Source organism: Peromyscus leucopus, chromosome 19, assembly GCF_004664715.2.
Source record: "Peromyscus leucopus breed LL Stock chromosome 19, UCI_PerLeu_2.1, whole genome shotgun sequence".
In the NCBI taxonomy this organism is placed as follows: domain Eukaryota; kingdom Metazoa; phylum Chordata; class Mammalia; order Rodentia; family Cricetidae; genus Peromyscus; species Peromyscus leucopus.
Genome location: NC_051079.1, coordinates 4,489,947 through 4,516,183, shown reverse-complemented (window position 1 = coordinate 4,516,183; position 26,237 = coordinate 4,489,947). Strand labels below are relative to the sequence as shown.

General features: G+C 41.3%; 1 protein-coding gene across 1 annotated transcript in view; it reads left to right on the top strand.

Annotated features, from left to right (window-relative positions):
• The window catches only part of Znf521 (zinc finger protein 521), a 288,531-nt gene that overhangs the window by 145,955 nt on the left and 116,339 nt on the right, over positions 1–26,237 (top strand). Inside the window, 1 exon segment of the mRNA XM_028876663.2 lies at positions 10,694–10,778. Coding sequence (XP_028732496.1) covers positions 10,694–10,778 — 85 coding nt within the window.

Below are 26,237 nucleotides of genomic sequence, written 5' to 3'. Positions count from 1 at the left end.
TCTCCAGATCTCTGTGGTTAGTGCTGGGATTAAAGGCATGTGTCACCCTACCTGATTCTGTTCCCAGTGTGGCCTTGAACGCATAGAGATAAGGATGGATCTCTGCCTCCTGAATGCTGGGATTAAAGGCATGTGCTACCATTGCCTGGCTTCTATGTTTAATATAGTGTCTGGTTTTTTCCTCTGATCCTCAGATAAGCTTTATTAGGGTGCACAATTTATTGGGGGACAATATATCACCACAAGCAAGGGTTTTTAAGTTTACAATAAACATATATGAATTGTACATATTTATCATGTATAAGTAATAAGCTATGTATTACAATAGATATGAAATGAATGTACTTTAGCCCACTGTCCACACTTAAAGAGTGAATAACCCATTTAGGGTATAGATTAACTCTGTAGAAATAATTCAGATAAAACAGGCAAGTATTATAAGAGAATAAAAGAAATCATGATCTGGCAAGAAATAAGATTTTGTCTTTTCTGATATTTGTGATAGTTATCTGATGATATCAAGTACTCAAAGGGTTAATAAAACTATTAAGTTCCTCTACTTTCTTTTATGACAGATACATAAGAAAGTATGTGTTTGCACATGTAATTTATGCACATGTATGTACATAGTTAGGTTTGCCACATGTGTGCACATGTGTGTGGAGGTCAGAGGACAGTGTGGTCTTGTTCTTCAGACACCCTGCACTTTATTTTAGACAGTCTCTAACTACCTCAGAACTTCACCAAGTCAACTAGGCTAGCTGGCCAGTGAGCTCTAGGGATTTGCCTGGCTCTGTCTTCTCTCCATCAGTTGAATTACAAGCATGAGTTACTAAATTCAGATTTTTGCATGGTACTGGGGCTTCAAACTCAGGTCTTAACACTTGCTTTACTGACAGGACCATCTCCCCAGCCCAGGAAAATATTTCTTCATAAAATTTAGAAGTATCTTTTCTATCTCATGATACTCTCCATGGTTTATAGTAGAGTTATAATTTAGTGTCACCAACCCTCAGAATTTCATCCCTATGGACAAGTGATGCAATTGAATGGTGAAGGAACACACAAAAAAATGTCCTATCTCCTTCATCTCTCCATATATACATCACCATAGCTACCATGGCTCCTTCATCTTTGCATGCATACATCATCATATCTACCATGGTTCCCTCATCTCTCCATGTATACATCACCATAGCTACCATGGCTCCCTCATCTCTCCATGTATACATCATCATAGCTACCATGGCTCCTTCATCTCTCTATGTATACATCATCATAGCTACCATGGCTCCCTCATCTCTCTATGTATACATCACCATAGCTACCATGGCTCCTTCATCTCTCCATGCATACATCACCATAGCTACCACGAGGCAGAAGGGAAGTTCCAGTGACTTCTAAGCTAAAGGCATCAGTATATGATCAGCTGATGAGGTTAATAGACCTTAATGTAAGTCAAACATTTTGACTTCTTTCTTTTATCTTCAGCTGTATATTTATGAAGGAATCAATATGTAAACTAACATTTCTGTACTCATGTTTTTTTTTACACTCTTTTTTGTATGATATGAATTTTTATAGAAGAGTTGGGGCAGAAAGTTAACTGGAATTCTCTACAGATCGTAACTTGCTTTAAACTAATTCATGCCACGGCCACGAGTAATTAGAGGCAAATTCTCGGCCTTAACTCATGCATTAGCATATTTTCTCATGGCTTCTTCAACTTTGCCGTGTGTTTTTAAAATATAGCCTCTAATTCAGCCTCTTCCAGTTGGCTGATTTCTGGTGCTCTGTGTGGTGGGAGGGAGCTTTGTAAGCAGTGACAGAACACTGTAGATGGCGTCTTTTGAAGGGAGGTGACTGAGTGTAGGCTGCCTGGCTAGACTGCCCAGTGCAATAAATAAATAAATGGAATATACCAACTTACTGTCCTGTGGACAAGACTGGAAGGGGGTTGGTTCAGGTAGATGGGTCATGGCACCAGAGAAGACTTGCTGGACCTCTCTGCCCTTCCGTGAGATCATCAGGGGTAACCACCTGAGGTGCCTCAGGAACCTGGGTAGGATGGGTGTAAGCTGATCTCTTTGGGAGGAACACTAACTGTGCATCTGGAGAAACAAGGGGGAAGAGGGGAGTGATCCCACCGAGGGAGAGCCGATGAGCCACAGCCAGTGTCTAAAGTGAACGTCAAGCTCAAGTAAACATACAAAATTTGAAGCAAATTTCTGAAAATTAGTTTTGAACTCACTTGAATTATTCCTTTATTATTCTTTATTAGTTTGAAACTTTACAAAAATTCTTAATTTATGACCTCCAAAGTAGTTACTTTATTCCATAATATTTGCCCAGTATAATGGATATGATTCCATCTTTAAAACAAATTTTAGTTGTTTTGGTTTTTTGTGTGTATGAATATCTGTTAGATTTTTCTGAGAACTCAATTATTTCCAGAATTTTGACTATCAAAGATGTATTTGGAAATAAAGTATTTTAGAACATTTTATCTAATATTTTAAAAACTCAATAAAAGATGAAAAGCTGGTTTGACTTTTTTTACCCTTTGGTTTTGAAATTAGTGGTAGCTTAAATTTTTATCTTTGTGGAGTTTGGATTTTATTTTCAAAAATTAATATGCTCAATAAATAATTTCCCTGGTACTTTAAGAAGAAACAATGATCTGTGTCCAGCTTGCTGTTAACTGGGTGAAGTCTCGTCTTTCTGCCATGTTTTCTGGCTAGCCGGTTGGCCAGAAGCAATCTTTGACCCTGTTTCTTAATGATTTGTTCTCCTCAATCCAGCAAATGCCCCACAAGACAGTGAGCATCCTGCCTGGCATGTGACAGGCACTTTGTAATAGATTTAGACTCCAGAGAATTATTCCATTTTAGATCATGGGTCACCTCCAGGGCATTTCTTCTGCCTCCTCCTGGTTGTGTTATTCTGTCCCTACCTGACTTGTTTCAGCTCCATTCACTGCATACCAACAAAGCTGCTTGGACCTGAATTGCTTTGCCATGTTCTTTAGGCGAAATCCTTGCAGGGCTTTAAATGTTGTGCACTTCCTTTCCCAGAGTGTATTACAACTCCCCGAATTCAGAGGCCATGCTCATTCGTCCTGGTTGTTAGGGTTCACCATGTGCCAGGCATCAGACAAAGCGCCAGCCCGTCCACAAGGTTACACAATGAGGATGCTTCCGGTGTTCGTAGGGTTACGTGGACAAACTTGTCATCGTCAGTAGCTTTGGTTGCATTTCAGCCACCTTTCCCTCTGTGTTGAATAACTTACTTTCATATTAGTTCACTATTGTGTGGAAAATGACTAGACTAAATTAGTAAAATGTCTTAAATGTACTGAGTATTTGTACAAAGCTGTTGGCTCGTTACTTATACTCATGTACAATATCCATTTGCTTGTAAGCGAAATGCTGTCAAGTGAAGGTGTTACTGACCATATACAATTTGTAATTAATATATTTGATTTTAGAATGGTAATATATATTGCTATAGACATTAAAAACTGTGTTGATTGTTTCTTGTTTCGCCTAGCTGGTTTGGCCTGGTTTCGTGTGAATTAGTGTGCATAAGTGTGTGTTCGCATGTGTGTGGGGACACTCCTGTGTACAGGTAGCTATGTACATGAGTTCATGTGTGTTTGGAGGTTGAATACTGACACCAAGCGTCTTCCTCTGTTGCTCTCCAACTTGTGTGTTAATGGAGGCAGGGTCTCTGGCTTGAACCTGGAGCTCACTAATTCAGCTACTTTAGCTAGCGAGCTTGTTCCGGGAAACCTGTTTCACCTTCACACCTCCGGAATCACACGTGGGCTGCCGTTCCGGTCTGCGCTGCTGATCACACTCCAGTCCTCACGCTTGCATAGCAGCGCTTTACCCATGGAGCCACCTTCTTGCCCCGTTAGAATCTTAGTACAGATTTTCTTAAACCAAGTCCTTCCCATCTCTCCACCCTGTCACTAACCACCGTGTCCTTTACACTGTCAGTCACTGAGCGTTTAAAATAGATACTGGAACTCGCAATGGTCATAAAACCTAAATGTGTGTGTTCTACTTGAAAGACAATGTTAATGCGCTGCTGAGGTCCACCTTTGGAGCTCACCTTCGATGAGAATCTGCGTGCCGTTAGCGCCCTTTCCTTCCATCCCCATAACAAACTGTCAGCTAAAAGCAGCAGAGGCAGCTGCTGCTGAGCGCTAGCTTGCTTCACGGCAGGCATACTGCTAAGCAGGTTTGTATAATTCTCCTTTCACATATAACTCTAAGATGTGAGCTTTATTATTTTTAATTTGCAGAGAAGTTAGCTAAGACTCATGGTCATTAGATGAATGATGAAGCCACTAAATAGCAACTGTTGTAGAAAGAACATTCTAGAGTGTCTTTCCTACTAAGATTGCTGGGTATAATTGGGCTGAGTGTATTTAAGCATCATTGTAGAACGTCCTCTTGTCAGGGTCCTGACAGATTTCAGAGTGCCCTGAACGGAGGAAGCTGTGAGGCAGTGAGAAGTGGTACTGAGGTTTTACACTGGGATGGGGGTGCAATATAAACATGGAAGCCATGCAAACACAGTCAAGTGCAAAACGCTCCGTTATCCTTGAGGCGCAGAGACCAAGTCTGACATTGAGGCTGCAAGGCTGCAGGGCTCTTCTGCAATGGGAATTTAAATGAGGGCTCCATTCTTCTAAGACAAAGCCAGATTGCTACTTATTCATTTATCTACTTTTAATTTTTTTTTTTCTTTTTAGTGACATGGCTCTATAATCCAGGCTGTTTTTACATTCTTAATTTATTTATTTATTTTATGTATGTATCACATACATGCCTTGTGTTCTCGAAGGCAAGAAGAGGGCATCAGTTCCCCAAGGGACTGGGGTTAAGATGGTTGTTAGCTGAGAACTGTGAGTGCTGAGAATTGAATCTGGATCCTCCAGAAGAGCAGCCAGTGCTCTTAACCATTGAGCCATCTCTCCAGCCCCTGGCTTTGAACTCCTGATCCATCTGCCTTTGCCTTCTGAGTAGGGAGATTATAGTGTGTGCCACCGTGCTTAGCTTTTAGCACTGCTTTGTAAAGTAGCTCTGGGGTTGGGGGTCTCCGGTGTAATCCAGGGGTAGAGGGGCTTGCCCAGCATGGGTGTGGCTGAGTTCAGGCCCCTGTAAGCCAGGCAGGCATATGTGCACAAATAAATAAATGAACAATAAACAAATAAAGAAAGAGGAATGAGACAGATTTCCTTCTTTAGACAAGAAATTGGAAAATAAAATTTCGTTTTTGATCACTACTTAGTACTTGGGCCTTTCAGCTAGAGAGCTAAAGGGCAGAAAGAGAGTTGGGTTTCTGACTTACCATTGCGTGTGTGTGTCTTGTGTCCCTGCAGCGGGGCAGGTGCACAGGAAATGCCCCTCTGTGAGGCTCAGGTCCAGCAGCCTGGCGTGACCTCAGAGAGATCACGGCCAAAAGGCATTCACTCCAAGTGGGCTTCAAATCAAGACTTCAAAAATATGTGAATGAGTTTACTCTAGCAGGAAAAAAAAAAGCAAAAACAAAGACAACAAAAAACAAAAACAGCCCCCCAAAAGAAAGAGACTGACGAAGCTTGAAATGAGATGGTAGGTTTGCTAATTTGGAAAGATAACAATGTACACTAAGAAGAGAAACAAACTTTTAAGCAAATTTAAGCCTAGGAATATACACCAAAAGCCAAGAGTATCTGAATGTTTAAAGTTAGTGGTGGAAGCTGGTCATTGAATTGGCGCTTTGGTAGAGATGATAAACTCGACCACTCAACCCTGGAAGCCAGTAGCTTACATGAGGGCAGGATCCCCTGCACCAGAACTCAGATGTTCATAAACATGTTCTAAAACATACATGGAAGAATGGAAGGGCAGTTGATATATGAGGGGAGGGTAGAGAGGCCCCAATGTTGGTTTCATGGAAAGTTCTGGACCAAGTGAGTGGAGACCCAATAACTGTATTAATTTAACCAGAAGAAAAATGAAGAATTAAAGACATTCATGAGATCTTAGATTGAAACCATTCTTTTAGTATTGAAATAAATACATAGTTAAAATATGGTATCGAAACTATGGACTATTGAGAGAAAATAGAAAATCCTGTGATAGACGGCAGGAGTTTGGAGCCTGCTCTACACTGCAAGTCTTGAGAAGGGTCTGTGATCATCGGGTTCCCGAGACCAAGGTTTCAGAAATAGTTCCTTCCTTCCTTCCTTCCTTCCTTCCTTCCTTCCTTCCTTCCTTCCTTCCTTCCTTCCTTCCTTCCTTCCTTATTATGAGCTGATTCCCCATTGTCTCTGATACTGTCAAAACCAGCACATTCCACAGTAAGGAGAGCCTGCTTCTAATGTAGGATTTCGGGTTTACCAGCAGAAGCTATGTTAAGATGCAGTGGGAGGGAACAGAGTATATATATGCCACTTCATCTATACTTGTCATGTGAATCTCCTGACACAAAGAACATTGCCCATTTCCTAGTGTACCATCCCCACATCCTAGGAAAGATACCCATTAGCCCCTAATAACACCTAAATGGTGACCACACTGCCCAATTGCTCACATACTTTTACTGGCTCCTTTATCCTCAAGTCATACCCATTATGTTACATTTGGGAATAGTCACCTCCCCTCTCCTATGACCTGGACGTTTTAAAGGTAATAGTCCACCAGTTCTAAAGAGTGTTCTGGGTCCTGTCTCCCCCTGCCCCCACACACAGCCCTTCAAGGCCATGTTTACTCTTCTGTCTCCATATTTATTAAGAACTAGATTGTACTCTAAAGGTTGTATTAGATTCAGTTTAGTATTTCAGGAAAATTCTTTGAGTATCCCAGAAGAACCATCCTCTCCTAAGTTGTCAACAGCTATTAATGATTATCCAAATCACTGCAAGGTGGTGGTTTCCCAATGTTCGTAATTTTTTTTGTGTGTGTCTTTTTTTTGTTTGTTTTTTCTTGCCTAGACCTCATCACCAAGTTGGCATGAACTAAATTCCCTCCTAGAAAATGGAAAAGCCTAGTATTTCTGACTCTTTGATTTCCAGTTGTCAGAAAAAGAAATTTACATCACCAAGTGTGTGGGCAGATACCTGTAATCACAGTATTGGAAGGCTGAGGAGGAGAACGCCAAGTCCAAAGTCAGCCTGAGATGTACAGTGAGATTCTGCTTCACAGCAAATAGAAAGGAAGGAAGGGAGGTGGGGAAAGAGGGACATCATACTTAGAGACAAATTTAATGGTCATGGTGGCAACTAATAACGGTTTCTGTCTTTGAGGATCGCTATGGACTCACTGATTTTTTTTTTTTTAATGAAGGTATTATATTATTTTAAGAAAATCAAAGCAATCTACAACCCTAAAACATAATTTTTAAATTCATAATTTTTATTTAATTTGGTGAGATGAATGTCGTCTAAAAAACTAATGGGGCAGAGATCAAATAGAAGATATAGGGTTAATCAGAAAAGGCGGTTTTTACACTATACATTATTAGAGATCTTTAATCATTTTTTTTTTTTTTTTACTTATGAGATGCTCTTCTCTGAAAGTCTCTGAATACCTTAACCAGAATGTAGCTGAAAACAAAAATGTCAAAGAGGCACGTTTAAATTGTTCTCAAAATCAATCAAAAATAATGAGGTGCTAGGAAAAAGTTGTATCCTTGATAATTACATCTATCAGTATCAGAAAACAAAAGAGAACAATCAGGAAATGACAATCCCACTCCCAAGCAGCACATTTAAAAAGGCTAATGAAAAAAAAAAGTCTCTTTTAAAAATGGTACTAAATTAGCATTTCAAGTAAATTGACAACCTAAGCGTTGATCACGGCCAATCTGGGGCCCAAACAATGGAAGTTCTGTTTCTACTTCACCTGCTTTTAAGAGGAATTATCTCACTTGACTTTTGTTGTTGTCTTTGATATAAAAGGAAGCAATTGTCCTAAGGGAGGTGACGGTCCTCTTGCACTCTACAGCTTCAGGTCACCCCCAGGCTTCTGGCCTCACTTGGGTTCTGTTTATCAGAGTGACTGGAGGGAGATAAGCGTGTTGGAAATCATCCAAGAGACTGTTGTGAGGGGCCCATGTTCTCAGACTGAGAAGGGTTAATGTAACTGTCTAGGAATCAAGCAATAGGCACAGCCTAGGGCTGGGAGCAAGGGCTGAAAGCAGGGGAGCATGGGTGGGGGCCTAGAATTAGGGTGAATCTCTGGTCCTCCCCTCTGCAGAGCTCTCCAAGGTTCACAGTTTGGATGGCTTTACTTAGAGGGTGGTATGCAGGGGTGCAGTGCTCCCAGATATTTTGAAAAGAACCCATTGTAATGAGGTCTACTTTACAGGCCACTTATATTTACTATTCTAAAACCTGGAAGGTGAAAATGAATTTTCCACCACAGTTTTCACTGGACCGAGTTTAGCACACCTCCATTTGTGTTTCGTGGCTTTGTTTCGGGGAAACCTGGGGAGTAAGCTGAGATGCATGAAGCTCAGTATTGAAGTCATGGTGCCCTGCTTTACATTTCTATCTGGCTGCAGCTTTAGGTCTATACAGCTAAGAACATGGCCATGTCGATATAAAGCAGGAGAAAACATTTTAGACACTGTTTGTGAGGTGGAGAGAATTAGCCCTGTGAATTATCAATAGTGACAAAAGCATTTCCTTTCAATGAGAGAAAACTTAGAGGCGTCTTTAGATACGTCAGTTCATTTTGAAGATAGTCATAAGTGCTGGCATTTTATTACCTTGGCTTTTCAAGTGATTTTATTCTTTATTAGTGGAGGAGAAGAAAAGAACACCCCGAGTACATTCCAGCTGCATACTCATCAGTCATCATTTTTGGAGACAGTTTTCGACATATTCTGTGTTTTACTGTGCTAACAAGAGAAAAGACTAGCCATTAAGTTTATGTTTCTTTGTTTTTCAGCAAGGTCACATATCAGGAATGATGCTTGAAGTATGCTAATAAACAATATATAATGTAGGTCATCAGGGAGTAAGAAATATTTTCTAACTAGTTCTAAAGGGAAATATTGTTACAAAAGGGATGAATGTTATTTACACAGCACATGTTGCTCTATACGTCACCATCAAAGGGTCTGGTGAACAGCTCCATGCAGTAAATCTTCCTCCTTGATTGTCAGGGTGTTTGAAGCCCTGGGTAGATTTAGATTCAGTGCATTCAGTCGGATGTATTCTAATGTACAGCGACCCTTGGATTATTTAGACACCTGCACTGGAGACGTGCCCGAGTTTCCATGGTTTGCTAGGTATAATGCCCATTGTTGAAGAAGAAAATACTTCATAGATTATCACAATTAGGAAAATTTGCCATTTGTGGCATTTATCCTTTTTAATCCCAAGTGACATTATACTATTTTCATGCTTAACTTTATTCTTTATCCCCTAAACAGCTAGAATTCTTCAAAATGCATTATAATTTAGGACTCATATTAACTTATGACACATATTTCCTATTAATACCATGAGTAGAACATGTTATATGACTTCATGTGAAAGGATAATCTTATGGGAATGATTACAACAGACATCATGTATGCAGTTTTACAGGTATAATGTTCTCACATTTGAGAGATTTCATAGTTGTTTATTTCATCATAATAGGTTTCACTTTTCAAAATGCTTTTTAATTGTAAATGGTCTTTAATTGCAAAGGTATGTATGTGATGGCGCATTCTGTACAACACAACCAATTCTTTAATTATTGAGTCAACCCAGTGTGCGCTGAAACTCAGTAATAAAGATGGACGTCACACTGCCTGCTTTTATCAGGCTGCCTCACCTGAGGGTTAAGAGATTTTCTGCCTCCTTCCCCTCCTGGTTCACAGGGACCTGAGGCCCATCTTTCTCCTTCCTCTGCGGCTCAGTTTTGTGTATGCCCTAAAAATTACCATAAATACCCCTCTCCATCTATTTGACTGGACTGCCATGTAATCATGATTGGATTTCCTAAGAAGGGGAAGCACATACTTAGATGAATTAGACTCTCCAAAGCATTACCTGCCTTTCAGACTTTGGAGTGCTTTGCCTGTGTGTGTGTGTGTGTCTGTGCACAATGTTGGTGACAGGTGCCTGTAGAGGCCCTGGAGCTAGAGTGACAGACAGTTGTGAGTGTCCATGTAGACGATGGGACCCGAACCTGGGTCCACTGAGAGCAGCAAGTGCTCGTAACTGCCAAGCCTTCTCTCTAGCTCCATCGTCTAAAATGCTACAAACCTTAACTTCCTAGTCATTATACGTCCTCACTCCTGGGAGCAACAGCCCCCGTGACTTTGGTCAGAACTAAACTGGGTCTGATTCTCAGAGACGTGGGCGTTTGAAACTTAGCCACGTGCTATAGGTAGTTTTAATACTCGTGTCTGTTTTTGAGCTGAAGAGCATTTCTATCATTTTAGGTTATTATTATTTCATATGTGGCACCTTTGTTTTTTGTACATGGATCAGCCTGTGGTGTGACTGTCAGCTCTCAGAGTCTTGATAAGAAGCTCATGGTACTTGTCTGAGAAACCCACAGAACGTTAATCAGCCACACAGGCAAACCAGTATCTTGGAAAGAGCGCGCTGTAGTCAGGGACTGTGTCTCTGGTTGACTTGAGTGGGGGCGGTCAGACACGCATGTCTAAGTGACCCTGTTTGTACTTGTTTCCTCAGAAGAAGACGTACCAGTGCATCAAGTGTCAGATGGTTTTCTACAACGAGTGGGACATCCAGGTTCATGTGGCAAATCACATGATTGGTAAGTGATACTCGGCCCCTTATTGCTGATGTGTTTTCTTGTATGCGTGTACATCAGCTCCTTTGTAATTAAAAGCGTTAAAGATGAATTAATTGTCCCGCCATCGATGGCTTACCTAGGCATGATTGATTTTTTTTTTATTCCTCTTATTAGACCTGGTAAGGCATTAGCATGTTTTATTTTCTGCGAGGGCTAGTTTAGACTTCTGCAGAGGATTATCTATGTTCTGCCAGTCAGAGCACAGGTGATTAACAAATTAAACTTCTAATCATTCTTGCATTATTGAAAACTAACAGGAATGGTTAATGAACTGGATGTTAGCTTTCCATAGAGTTTTAGGCAGGTTTTAATTTCAGAAGTTATTATGATAATGGCACTGCTGTGTGTTGCTTAAGCATCTTTGTATCAAAATCCAAAGTGGTAAGTTTTTGTGATGGGGAAACATAAATAATTTAAATTGCCATAAAATAGTTTTATAAGTATGGTTTCAACAGCCTGGAAATCATCATGATCATAAAGACCACGTAAAGAATTCAGTAATCATTTTTTATTCCCCACCAAATTTTCCATAGATCTTTATAAAAGTGGTTAGGGAAAAGATCTCGGAAGTTACTCCAGGCCAATGATTTTAGGGTATTGCGTTTATTAGATGGGCTAGAACTGAAACGGCGATTTTTTTCACTTACTCGTATTGTCCCATTATCCATTGATTCCTCGGGGGTTGGTGCCTGTTTTTTAATTTGATAAGCGCTCAGTAATAACGCTAAGGGTTTTACCAGCCAATTAAACTTTATCAAGCACATCTTTTGCTACTAGAAAATGACAATTGCTATTACTTTGTACTATTTTTGTTACTCCTTTGTATTTTTATACCATGAGGATTTTTTTTTATTATTTTATACTTACTTTGTGGTGTTTTATAAATACACGAATAAGTATGATATAATATTTTGAAGTCCAATTAACCTTACATTCAGCTAATAAGAAAATTTGTATGATGGGAAGGAAAATTCAATATTTTAGACATGGAATTTGTTTCTAGGGGCACCAGTTTGTACAGCGCTCTAAGAATGTACATTTTAGGGTACTCAACTCTCCCCCCAGGTCAGGAATCATGACCGTAGTAGAACTTGCAGTGTTTTTGTCTAAACTGGAGAAGATAAATTCAGAAGCACGTTGGAAAAATGATTAATTGTTTTTTCAATAGCCTTAGCTTATTTTCAGAATTTTCAAATGATAAGACTTTATAGATGATGGTTACTGATTGAAAAACTAAGTTATTAACTGGAAACTGGAACATATACATGACAGTTGATGTATTGATCATTTTATCTTTGTTTTCCATATTTAAGTATGAAGATTATTAGTGATTTCTTATGCATTAAAATAATATATTCTTCACCATGGCAGAATAGTATTAAAAGGTCTCCTAAGCCTGCGAAGATATTCACAGCATGGAAGGGATTCACAGAATGTTTCTTGAAAATTGCCTCCTGTTCAGAATCCTGAAAAAAAAAATACTCCATGTGAACTTCCAAAATTGCTTTTTTTTTTTCTTTTTAAGAGAAAGGGGTAGGAAAAAAGAAAAAAAGAAAAGAATGATTCCTGCCAGATGACAACTGCCCGTATTTACCCGTCCCTGTGTCTCTTCCGAGATGCTTGGTGGTCAGAGTCACTGACTCTGCTCATGATACGGGCTTTGATAGCCTTGACCTTCACGCTTCCTAGCCAGAGAATATGTAGTGGGTCCTTTCAAACCCCTTCCATGTGAAGTAGTTTCGGGGTTTCCAGTTCATCCACCGTGCAGATGAGCACTAGGTCGAGCTGGTAGGGCAAATCCCGAGCACAGCGTTCAGGATTTTTCCACAGGTGGGGTCTGGACGGAGCAGAGTGTGGAGGGTCTTTTCGGCTGTCCGGTCTCACATTGTGCGTCTGTGCCGTCAGCCTGCCCTGGCTGGCTTGCTCCTGTTTTCAGTTGCTCTGCAGCCTTCCCTTTGTATTTGTCTTAGGTTCCTCGCATCATTGGTGCTTTTCCAAGTCTTCCCCTCCCTGTAATAGTGGGTTAATATGACACTCACCTCCCCTTGGGATCAGAGCATTTAACAATTCACCTTCTATCAGAGAAGCAAATCCCTTTCCTTTTCATGGAGGGTCTGATTATTTAATATTCAGGCTATTTTCAATAATAAAATACGTGATTCGCTTGCATTCAAGGCCTAAACAAATGAATAGCACCCTCTTAACTGCTCTGTCTGTTCACCGGGCACCCAAGTTCTTGAACTCCATTCTCCTTGTTAATATCCACAGAGAGAGTGTGGAACAGGAAGGGGGGGTCGCAAGGCTAAGATGCCCCCTTTAAAATCCCACTGTGATGATTAGTCTTTCAAATGAGGCAGGCAGCATTATTTTGTTGGCTAAAATACCTCCATGGAGGCTAGGTATTTTTAGACTGTGTATCTGTGTAAATTTTTTATCTAATAAAAAAAATAATCTGAACTAGACATTTGGTGGGGGGAAGAGGGATTAGGGACTATCTGAAAGCCTCTTACTTGGTTAAGAAGGTGGATAGTGTTTTTGCAGATTTCATTTTACAATCAGTCTAGAGGAAGAACCATGTCATCTGAGAGAAAACAAGGTCCGCAGATGCCCCAATGAACTGTGACTTGAAAGTCCCTCTATAGCCAAGCCCTTTGCATTTTTCTGGGGAGTATGTATGTTTTTTTAAGCAATGTCCAAGCATCTCTTTCTGGATGTGCTGGCTTCATGCTGTTAATGGGAACATTTGCAAAAGGAAATCCATTGATGTTTCTACCATGTAAACAATGGAGGTGTCCTTAAGTGCTGTTTGCAGATAGGTGTGGACATGTGACCTCAATTACAGGAGTAATTACTTAATAAAATATACCAGGGACTTGGCATGTGCCTATTAAGGAAAAAATAAAATCTTTCCTGTTCAACACATTTTGCCACAGTTTTGCTAATATAATATATATATATACATATACATATATATATACATACATATATATGTGTGTATATATATATATATATATAATTACTTAGAGATATTTTTTCTTTTCTTCTTTACAAACACATAATCAAAGAATGAGGGAAGGGTTGGGGTAGGAGAGAACTACAAATTGTTTAAAAAACTTTCCTAGGGGAAGGGTTAACGTCTGTGTCGATGAGAATTTTTTTGTCTTCCTTTGTTCTTTTCATGTAGTCTTTGTTCATTTTTGACCATACATTTAGAATCCCAAAAGAAGCCATTATGCATCATGACTTTTAATGTATACCCACCCTTCTCTTTCTATCGAGTAGTAAAGATTTATTGTTATTTTCCTTTGTGAGGTTGCTGGTTACTATTATTTGGTACATATTAACAACACAGAGATGGAACCAGGAAATCTAAACGTATTTAACCAAGTGAAGGGATTGCCTCATATAAAATTATGAGGCTCAACTGTAGTAGAGTAAATCTGCAAGGGCTTGGAATAAAGGGCTGCTAGGCATGGGATGGTATAAAGAGATGGCATTGCCAAGAGCTGTTTATGAGGAGCTTAATTTTTTCACTCTGATAATTCTTGACCAATAATTACCAGCCTCTAATTATCTATTTTAGTTAGAAAGAAATTTCGTTCACTATGGAGGTTGGCATTGCAGCGAGCACATAAATCCCTGAAGAGATGAATGTGTTCCAAACAGCTACAAACAACTGTCTCATGAAACACAGTGAGCAAATTGTAAGTGGCTGGTGATGGGCAACCAGCAGTCTGCTCACCACGAAGGGCCAGTCAGCTGGACAAAGAAATGACCAAAGGGGAGAAAGACCATTATCCTTGGAATAGACGGCTGCAGTCGTGAACTTGAAAGGATAGTCAGGGTATGGTTGTGGCCATGTCCAGCCCTCCCTTTCAGAGTTCGTGGATAGACTATCAAGGGAATGGCTACAGATCATTACTTATGAATTATTTTGAAAGATCTACTTAGATATATATTTTGTTTTGTTTCATTTTTCTTTTCATATTTTATAAGATTGTATTGTAATGATTATATGTAAGGAATACCCCATTTTGTGAAAAAAAATATGGGAAAGACGTAATAGCGAGTATCCTTGACACGTCAAGGGTGATGCTAGCTAGCATTTTAGGGAAGAAAATATATTTACAACTTAGAAAAGCAGAAGTGGAATTCAGCGTCATAAGCAGTCTGAAAAGAGCAATGCAAAGTCATTGACTTTTTATGCAGATTTCTAATGCTCACTGTCGATTGGATAATTATTTTTAAGATTATGAAGAGACTCAACACTTGTACTGTGCATGCAGGAATATTTGTATGCCATATAGCATGGAACACGTGCTATGTATCTCTCAGTTTAGAAGAATCAGTGAAATTTTAGCCATAGCCAGTGACCGTCATATGTCTTACAATGGTTCTGATGTCCAAGGTGACAAAGGGCGTTCCTTGCCTCTCTTTCCTTCACTGGATGACTTGCTTTCTGACTAGTCATTAACATCTGGCGTAGTGTTCTGTGACATCTCTGAAGCATTTCAACTGGCGAGTTCTTGCTTTGAAATAGACAAAACCTAGCAGGTTAGGGACTAAAGTAGCTTTAGATTTTCCTTGACTTGGAGGGAATAACCAAACATCTTGACCTCTGCATAGAGTCTTTGACTTTAAACTCTCTGCTTGCATTGGCAGTGGAAAAATAAGGAATAAAAAGGAATTTGTCCTGATGTCTATAGGTGTGAATATATGTGGTATGTGAGTGTGCACGTATGAGGGAGAGACCACCCATATCGTATCGTAAGGAATATAAAATCATCGATATCCTTTAGAGCCATGATTTAAATTCATTCTAAAGGAGACTATTGAATTGTTTCTTGTAAAAAAAAAATCTTCATTTGGCTACCTAAAAGTTCAGGGAATTAGGAAATCAGGCATTTGATGTTGCATATGAAGAAATGCTGGCGTATTTTGTCAGGAGCTGGATTAAAAAAGATGAAATCTGGGCCGTTTAATGGTAAGAGAAAGCTCCCCTCATGTGGGCAATGCTGGCTTATTTGAAAAGCCCATAAAGGGTTTCTGCATGGGCCATACAAAAGGGGTACTTTCTCTTTAATAGCCATCTGTACAGGAGAGATGAGAAGTGAGCCAGGTCATCTCTCCTCAGCTGTCACGATATTAACGTAGGTAATGGAGCAAGCTCAGCGTTCTGCTGGGTGTTGTTTTTCATAGATGTTCATCGATTTACACAGATAATTCTATTTATTTCTTAGAGTTGGTCCAAGCGAGCTAGGCAGAATAACAAACACCGGAGCATTTCAGATGACTTTATCTTTGTTTGTAACGTTAACTTTTGTCTAAAAAAATGGTGTCACACCTACTGTGCAGATGGCTGCATGATCTGTAAACCAGCCAAAACATTTAAACAAATGTGTGATCTGGGGATAGATTAAATAAAGGATAAAATGGAGTGTGGGCCACAAATTCTAATAATCAGATAATTTTAAGTTGTGTGCAGTGTTGAGCTACGGCCACAGTGATAGCTGGGAGAGCTTGCCAATGACAGCAAGGTGCCGTATAGATCTCAGGATGGAGTCTGTGGCCTGGTAGGCCCCAGTTTGAGAACCACACATTTGCTGTACAGCTGGCAGCTCTGTGTGGGGACATCAGATAAAACTTATGTAAAATGAAGTGTTATTGCTTAGTTTGAAATTGTTCAGAGAGGGAATTTGCAGAAAGTAACTGAAAACAGAATTCATGATACCAATGAAGCGGGCTGTAAATATGAAGAGGCTTTAATTATCTGCGCAATTTAACAAAAATTCAAGATGTATTCAGAAAGGACATCCACTAGCATAAATTCAATGTAGCTACACTGTTGGCCAAGAGCAAAGGGCTGTGGGAACTTACCAAGCCTTGTCTCTCACCAGCCTTCCTAAAAGGACGGTCAGTGAAAAGAAAAGGACATTTTGGAATAAGGCAGGGTCTTCCGGAGCTCACCAAGTGGTCTGCAGCCTCGGTTTTTCGGGGACTGAAGATGATGGTCTTTGTGTATAGCTCCTGCTTGGTGCCTTTAAAAGACAGATCATGACATTGATCCTTATGTGTATTAGTGGCCTTGGCTTACAAGAGTAAAACGTCTTAGCAGTTAGTGTAGTTTCTGACTTACTAGCCCCACAGAAAGCCTCCTAGACATCCACTAGATTAGGTTTCAGTAAGAAGGAGGGTCTGACTGAGCCTGTAGACAGACATACAGTTCAGTTTGCTGTCACTTTTTAGGACATGCTACCCTACAGGGCTATCGAAGAGCCTAGCTCACGGGCAGGATGACTGCCCGCCTGGCCTCCTGGGTCCTACAGAGGGTATGGTAGTGTCACATGGCTGTGCTTCTGTGCCTCATTTTACCCTTGCCCTTGACTCCTGCGGTCTGTGCACATGAAGTTTGCAGAAGATTTCTGAATGGAGGGCATGGAAACTCACCACTAATAAATAAAAAGAGGTCCTTCCGCACAGCTGAATGCAAGCACACCCACACAATTGAACACCCCCCCACACACACACACACACTCATATGCATTCCACACATATGCATCCTGACCTATTTCCACAGAATCCGATCTCACCCAGCCAGAGAAAAGGTCTCTGATGACCCATTTCTATAGGTTATTTCTTAGGTGCAGGGCCGTTAATAGCAGTAAACAAAGGAGAGGAGAGCCAATATGGAGAGTGGGTGTCGAACTTCAGCTGCTCATATTGTTGCATTTGGAGAGCTGACGGGGTTTCGTAGGTCACCTTTAGAATTATGCCTATGACAGCAGTAGCTACCTGCCAAGATTGCAAGGTATCTCGCAGCTCTCAGGATGGCGCCCGTGGCCCGGTAGGCCTCAGTTGGAGGGGCACACATTTGCTGTACAGCTGGTTGCACCGTATGGGGCAGCCGTGTGGGCTGTTCGGGAGCTGGAAAGGAGACAAGCATGAAATTTCTTCTAACCCCAACTCTGTTTTTCTGTACTGTTGGCTGCTTCTCAGATCCTTGACAAAAAAACCAATCAGGCACCCTTTAATCCGCCTGTGATTACCACTGGTATAAAAAGAGAAGCATAATGAGGAAAAATGCCTCGTTTTGTTGCCTTCAAAAGCCAACAAATTGGAGTTAACTTGACAGGAAGTGGCTTAATAATTAGATTATTTATTTATTCCTGACACATATCCCCCTGTTACTGGTCTCAGGAGACCCTGTAGATGCTACGATTTTCAAGCTGCCATTACTTGGCTGTCTTCTGCGAACAAAGAAGCTACTGTCTATCAGTCAATTAAATGCACTCTTTAAGCAGAGGCTGCAAAGTCCTCAATGGAGAGAGCCCAGGGACATTGTGGCTGATGATTCCTTTCTCTGTACTGTACATCACTCTCTCAACTAAGGTCCCCACAGAGATGGAACAAAGTCATGCATTAAAATATCACTTGTTGATTTGTTTGCTAATGAAGAGCCATTGGACTGTTTGTGTATTTCTGTGGCAAAATTGTTGATAAAAGGGCCTACTTGCCAGCCTATCTCAGTTCATCTGCCCTGAGTGCTTATTTAAGAGTTATTAAAATTAAAATCAACAAACAACAGAATTGGGAGGAAAAAAAAATCTCTGTGAAAACAAGTTCTCTCGCTATTTCCATCAAATTCAGTCCACAAAGGCGGGAAGCACAGACACACAGCGTCACTACAGTGGCTTTGCTGTAGCACACACACTTGGTTTTCTCTTGTAGGCAAATGTTCCTTCTCAGCGTTGGAGAGAACTACCTTTTAAGAATGAAAAAACATTAGAATCTCTAAACACAGATAATCTCTTAGGCCTCTTTGCATTCTCTGAATATCAAAAGGCATTTCTGTAGCTATTTCTCTAATTTGAATGTTCCTAGAAACTTTAGAAAGGAGCTGATAAAAGTCACCAAGGAAGGTCAGAGGCAGTACCCCAGCAGTGGCCTGGACAGAACGGTGTCTGTGTGCCCTGTCTCTTCTCTTTCTTTGTGTCACGTGATTGACGTGTCACAGGTGCTCACATTCCCTCTAGACCCAGGCCCGGTTCCCTACCACATTGCTTCTTAATTCCTGCCCTGGTTTGGCTGGGTGCAGGGCCATCTTTGGTGCATTTCTCTGAGCTCCCATTAGATGCTCTGGTGGTTGGAGTGTACATCTGAGGTTCAAATGGAGGACTGCAGACCTATCTGGGCTGGAAGACTTAAATAATATTATGACAGCCTTCTGATGAAATATTTAGCTGTGACTCTGCCGTTGAAAGAGATATGTACATTTGGAATTTACATGGGGCCTCTGGACTTCGGAACATGCCCCTCTCTGTTGCCCCAGACTTGGCAGTTCTCACAAGCCTCTGACAATGGACTGTAAAGTATTAGTTCAAGGCATCATCAGACGGCTGTATTTCCTCTTTCTACCCTGTTATTCCAACTCATTTGTTAGAAAAAGCTTAGGTACTCAGAGGTGTTCTATAATAGAAAATGAATTTGAAACCCTTTCATTAATTGGTGATTAATATGTTTCAGGATTAGTTTAAGCAGGGCTCTACCTCCTGGCCAGTCAAGTATGTTCTGGTTAATATCCAATTATCTGCACCTTCGTCGTTATTATGTCTTAATATTTCGGATATGATACCAGAAACTTGAGAGTCATGCTAATGAGGAGCATAGAGCAAGAATTAACCAATGACATAATCAGTGATCCTTGGTGAAGAGAATCTCCTTCCTTCCCTCTTCACACATTGCTTCAGCATCCTGCGAGCCCTGACCGAGAAGTCAGACCTCCAGCTACAGCAGGCGAGAATTAGAAAATCAGTCCTTCTCCCTTTTAAACAATACGCGCTTGAATTTGCAGTGTGGCTGTTCACCTCAAACCACTGTTTCTCTTCATCTCCCGGAGGGTAAAATAGGACTCGGTGAACCTGCTTGTGCTTCCAAACAAGAAATGCTGCGCTCCTTCTCCCCTCCCTTCTTTAACCAAGCCACGCGTTGTTATGCCTCCGATGGATGTTTAATTCAGACTAATTTGCTATCCCTGTAATATTTCACTAAGGAAACACATTTCCCCTGCTAATCTTTTATTCTCTTTCTCCAAGACCCAGTACCATGCTATATACCGGCCACACCTCCATTCAGTGTTTTGTTTTTCGATTTGTTTTGGTTTTTTTCAAGTCCATTCACTTTGAAGTGATCTGACTTAGTCCCAGGAGCAGAGGCTGCTGGGGTGGCTTGTGCCTGGTGGTGCCGAGAAGTACCACTGGTGCTCTGTGTGTTACCCCTCTATGCTGTATTGTAATGAAGCCACATCAGTAAATTGCAGTGAAGGGTGATTGTCACACAGGGAACCCTACTACACCTTGGGGTCCATTTGCACCAGATTATTCTTTTTATTGTTGTTATTACATCCCGTCTTCTTGACTCCCTCACTGTAGAACTTGCTGTTGGCCACTGATGCACTGTGGAGGAGAGCTTGAAGAACAAGGAAAACATCATTTCTCTTCTCTGAGGATCATATCAATCACCATTCAATTCCAAGGCCAGATAGTCCGGGGTGGCTCTGTGGTTCTTTATGGATAATACTTGACTTTGTTGAGTTCTTTTGTGATGTTTCCCTTCAGCTTCTTAAGAGAGTGAATGCTGAGAAAGAATGGACACACATTGCCTTTGTATGCAGATGTCATCGAATGGATGGCAGTGACCATCCTGATGTGTCTCTCCCCAAAAGCCCTTTAATAATTTACAGATGGCATCTAGATGGCATAACTGGTTCAACACCAGTATTTCATGACCATTTTTTCCACAATACTCCTTAAAACAAAGTGATTATTACCCCAGCCTTCTGCTGAACACAACTCTGCCTTGGATCCCTGTCTTTTCTCTATGTTGTCTTTTCCCTTTCTCTTTCTTCTGCGTTATCTTATTTCCATTTCATTAATGTTTTCTCCAGATAAGACCCCAGAGCCTTAGCACATTCCTTATTTATTCCTGCCCCTGTTTGCTATGTGCAGTGCCTGTCTGTGGTACAGGTCCCAGGTCTGCTGTGTGCAGTGCCTGTCTGTGGTACAGGTCCCAGGTCTGCTGTGTGGGGGGCCTGTCTGTGGTACAGGTCCCAGGTCTGCCTGTCTGTGTACACAGGTCCGCAGGTGCAGCCTGTCTCCCAGGTCCCAAGGCAGGTCCCAGGTCTGCTGTATGGGGGGCCTGTCTGTGGTACAGGTCCCAGGTCTGCACCCCAAGTGTACAGGTCCCACTGTTGTACAGGTCCCAGTGCTGTCTGTGGACAGGTCTGCTGTGTACAGTGCCTGTCTGTGGTACAGGTCCCCTTTTGTAGTTAATGCTGTAAATGGATTTCCCTTCTTTTCTGACCCCACCTGTACTATACAAACTAATAACAAACCAATGTGGGTTGAAGTGAGAGGTCTTATGTGCTCACTGAAGAGCACTGTGAAGGTTTAGCCTCTGGCAGTTCTGTAGAAATTTGGGTGGCTGTGAACCTCTTTGGTGTCATAAACATGATTCCTGTGACTGTTTTTCCCAATTCTTGGTGCAGCTGGTATGTCTTAGTGCAGCTGTTTTTTTTTTTTTTTTTTTTTTTTCTCCTCTGAGACTGTGCAGCGTTCAAGGTAACAATGTAGACTGAGAACTGACATACCTCCAATGGAACCATCAAGTCTTTTCAAACTGCCTGGCCATGACGCCAGTCCCATGCTATTCTACCATACACACTTCCGATTGTGGGCCAAAGAGCATTGATTTTTAGCTGTCATTTCTAGGGCACATACTGTAGAATTGAAATTTAAACCTTAATCCACTCAGTAATGCAATTAATTTTTAATGTGCAGTAATACTAATTGAAATGGCTTGAATTTAGTAAGTCACCACAAGACATTTTCAAAAGTGAGTGTCTCCACTGAGGGCTAGAGAACAGATAATCATTGTCATGGTGTTTACTCTGTGAAAGCTCACTCCGCAGATCTCCAGGAGAAAGAGAGTTTTCTTTAAATTACATTATAGTATATATTTTTAAGAAGAGAGCTATCTTTGTGGGGGAATCCTACTTTCTAGCCATCATCAAAGAGTAAATGTTAAATTTTCAAGGTATAATTTTAGCTAGAAATGTTTTAACTTGTTGAGAAAGTCACTGATTATAGCTACAAACGAAATCACCCTCCAATAGTGTGATAGTCAACATTAAGATGTACAGACACTGTGTGTTTAATTTCACTGTGTGATTTTTTTTATTTGTGAGATCATTTTAATTAAAAGTTTTAATTAAAAATTTCACAGTCAAAAATCAACATTCTGGATGGGCAATCTCATTATATGCTTGGATTTGGGATATTATTTCTAGATTTGATGGACTTGGTAATCTGTTGTCTTGTTTTGGTGTGTTTATATTCTGATGAATCTAAGCTCTAGCCCACTCCCTTATATTCCAAAGCATTAACCCTTACACCGTATTTCAGAAAGGCCTTTTAAATGCCTTGTAGTTTTCTTTTTCCTAGCCACAGTAAAGCAAATTTCTCACAGTAAAACCAAATAGGTTTTTAGTCATTTCTACACTAAAAAATACTCTCTGAGCACATTTATCTGCTGGTAAATGAGGACTTTTGAAAATGCATCCGTTCTCCTGATGAATGGGCTTGCAGAGCGTTCAGAACGAGCGCCAGCGTGGAGTGGAAGGGAAGGGAAGGGAAGGCTCTGTACATCACGCTTCCACAGCTCTCCCATTACAGTATTTAATACGCTGATAGCACCGTTAGAGGGTTAGTGCAGGTTCGCTCATAACCTTAGCATCTATTCAAATGGGATTTTAAGACTTTTTGCAGCACATAAGTAAAAATGATATTCGAGAACCTGAAGGAGTTGTAGCGTGGTGTATTTTCTAAATGAGGTGTAGGCTAACATGATACCAGTGATTCAACAGACCTACACCCACAAAATCTAAATCCATTCACAGTCCTCTGATTAGGAGTTGAAACTGACTTTCGTTTTTGTCATGGTAAAATCTCGAGTGCTGTGGAGATTAACAATGAGTGTAAAAGTGGCACTGTGGCCTGTTGAAAAGGAAGAGAACTCTATTGTGATTATTGTAAGCCTTCCAAACATCAGCAGAGTATCTCCTCCTTTTTCACTTAATAAAAAGAACAAAAGCCGGAAAAGTGAGAGAAAATCAACTGATAATCCATTTAGTCCTGATTGGCCAATCACACTGTGGGAGCCTGGCCAGCCACTGTTCTGGGTGGGCTGTGTCAAAGACTGGGAAGTAAGTTACTGTTGTACACAAATGCAGTGTGCTGCAGAGCACCGTCAGGTAGTACTTGATGCTTATGATCCAGGTATTAATTGCTCTTTTAATTTGGAATGCACTTTAGTTTGTAAGCGTCTTCTGTGATGCTGAGGTCCTTGCTGCCCTCCTGGTGGTGGGAGGCTGGAATTCACATAGAGCCTCTAGCTCTGTCTTATTGCCAGCTTCGAAGGTGTAAAGATGAAGGCAGGGCTTGGCTCCACTTTGTACGCAGTGTGGGTTAGGTTCTTCTCCGAGCCCGCTTGTTCAGCTCTACTTTTCCTCCTATTTAATATGCAGCCAGTGGCCACAGAATTCATTCAGACTGCACAGATACACACATCATCTGGCGAACATGCCCTCCTGATCTCAGTGAGCAGAAACAGAAGAATCCTGATGATGGACAGGAAATACGTTTTGTTTTGCAATTATGTACATCACATGGATGCCCAAATGAAGAGTTTCATAAGAAATACTGGATAAAGGAGATGGCTTTATGTATACACGAAGCAAAGGGAAAGACCAGGAGATTGGCTCCATATATAGGCGTGTTTAATATGCAATGCTTGATGTATGTTGACCTCAGGTTACAAGAGTAGAAAATCCCATTTTCCAGCTTGTTTCAAATGTAGTAAAAATGCTGCTTCAGTTGCTTTATGCTACTCACATTGGGAAAGGTGCTTATACTGTGATAATTATCATCAAGGAATATTAATGTGTTCAGCATTTGTAACCCAAAAACTCATTATAGCTTAAGCTGTGCATCATCTGTGAAGAGAGAACTTTGCCAGAATCGGCTCATCACAGGGGTTGCCTCCTGCTTGCTGTGGAGTGGCCAGAGAACTGCGAGAGGTCACTGGGGCTGTTTTTGAAAGCTGAAGTTTTGCAGTTTTTGAATTGCTACCTTCTGTCTAAAGAGCGCATTGTTTTTTGCCTCGGACGGCCTTCCTAATGAATGCATAGGAAAGTGCAAAAAAGAATAAGATGCATCGATGAGAGGTAGCTGTGCCTCATGATGTCAGATGAAAGGGGGCTGGTGTGTGTGCTCCATACCAAGGTAATTGAAGTGCTGTGTCTCCTCTCCTGTCACCGAGTGAGGGGACGCATTTACATTGGCTTCCTTAGTGCAGGTGCCCTTGGGTCTCAGATAGAAACACCCCATTGGGGCCACTTCACAGCCCTCCGGCTGGAAAGTGTGTAAATAAGACTGCAGGGTCAGCCTTCCTCTCTGAGTAGCCATGTCCTTAATTAGTCTGTGACAGTCTTCCACATGAGCCTGAACTGCCCCTTGTATGGCTTCTCACACATCGAAGACATCTCTGTAAGTTGTAGATGTTTTTATGTGTTTGCTTAAAATCATTCGGAGGAGACAGAGACTTGAAGGGACACAGAATCTCTGGGCGTTCCCAGCATCCTGGCACCTAATCTGATTAAAAGAGTTCCATTAGTGTCTGTAGGTGGTTAGCTTTCTCAAAACCTGCTGTCACCTGTGCTGGACAGCTTGCTGCAAGGGAACTCTGTGCCTGTGGTACTTTCACGTGATTAAATCCCATTATTTTCCCCCTACTGATCCATCGCTTGTCATTTCCCATAAGTCACATTGCTCCATGCTCTGTGCTGTGGTTTGTATAGGCCAGGCAGAGAGCACGAAGGCTCAGCTCTATCAGGCTGTCTGGCTTTGCAGGACTGCTGTGTTCCAGAGGTCAAATTGTGAACCTGGCCTTGCTCCTGGGAGGACTAGAGAAATATGTTTCATAACTTCCCATAGACTTAAGTGAAGGGAAAGAAGGAAAACCATGAAGCCCATAGGCTGCGTTTAGATGAGCTGGTGGGTGGAAATTCATCAGGCCGGAGCGCTGAGTGTTTTTCAGGAGGCTTCCTCACTGTGAGGGGTCACTGCCTTGGGTCCAAAACGAGTCCTTGCTGAGGGCTTTGGGGGCTGGGGTAATCATTCAAATAGCCCAGCAGGCACAAACACACAAGTTGATAATCTCCAGGCAAGTTGCTGAAATGGGAACTTACTTACCTGTTACAAGCACTTCCATGAAGGAATGCTGATAGAGCAGTGAGCAGGAATCCAGTGCGCCCAGCAGCCGTAGGCTGGTGCCTGTGAAAGCAATTTGTTTCGGTGGTGGTGGTGTTGTTGTTTGGTTTTGAAGGCAACGGAACCTTTATTTTATTCTGCAAAGCGATAATGCCACATAATGGATGGACGTCTTGGACCAAAAGCAGACTCTTGGTAGTTGGGGGCTGAGCACTGGCGGTGCGATGCTGAGATACCGCTGTGCACCTCTTCTACGAGGATGGAAACTTAATAATCTTTATGAATTTTGAGTAACTCATAACTCCACTTCCTCACCCAAAGATACATTATGAAAAGATTGCTTCTAAATCCTTCAGACATTCTCTGCACTTATGATACATGCCACCCTCTTTACCTTGAGGCGTTAGAAATGGATGTGGCTTCATCTCTTCATAAGAGATAAAAATGGATACTTTGGAAGGAGCAAATTGCATTTCCCTGTTTAAGTTCACTATTTGCACATGATGTGGTGGGATCCAAATGTGAAGAATTGCTTTTGACATTATTTCTCTGCCACCGACGTCCCAGGCCGTTAGATTACTGTGCTGAAATGCCCTGTCACGGCGGAAATGTGAGACTGAAACCCGGCAAAGACTGCACGCTGCACCCTGAGTCCAGGCTCTTTACTAGAACCCTCATTTCTTTAATCATCCAAATGGTTTGATTTGTCTGCATGGTGAATTCGTAAATAACATGCATCTCCCAAGAAAGAAAAACTAAGTGCAGGTTTGTTAGGGGCAAAAGAGAGCCTTCATTTCCAAAGTAGATGGTGATGTCTCCAAAAGTCTGTTTCTCAGAATCTTTATCTCGACCCAAAATACGATTTTAAACACATTATCCTGCACTTCAGACATAGTGATGCTATTTCTAATTCAAATTTTCTTTTTTTTTTAAAAGAAGAAATGTTTGCAGCTTTCTTTACCTGTGTGTGTGTGTGTGTGTGTGTGTGTGTGTGTGTGTGTGTGTGTGTGTGTGTGTGTGTCCGGTAGCAGCCTTTCCCATCACAGACTCACTGCTGGACCACTCCCTGTCTTGTGTTTAACATGTTTCCAGCAGC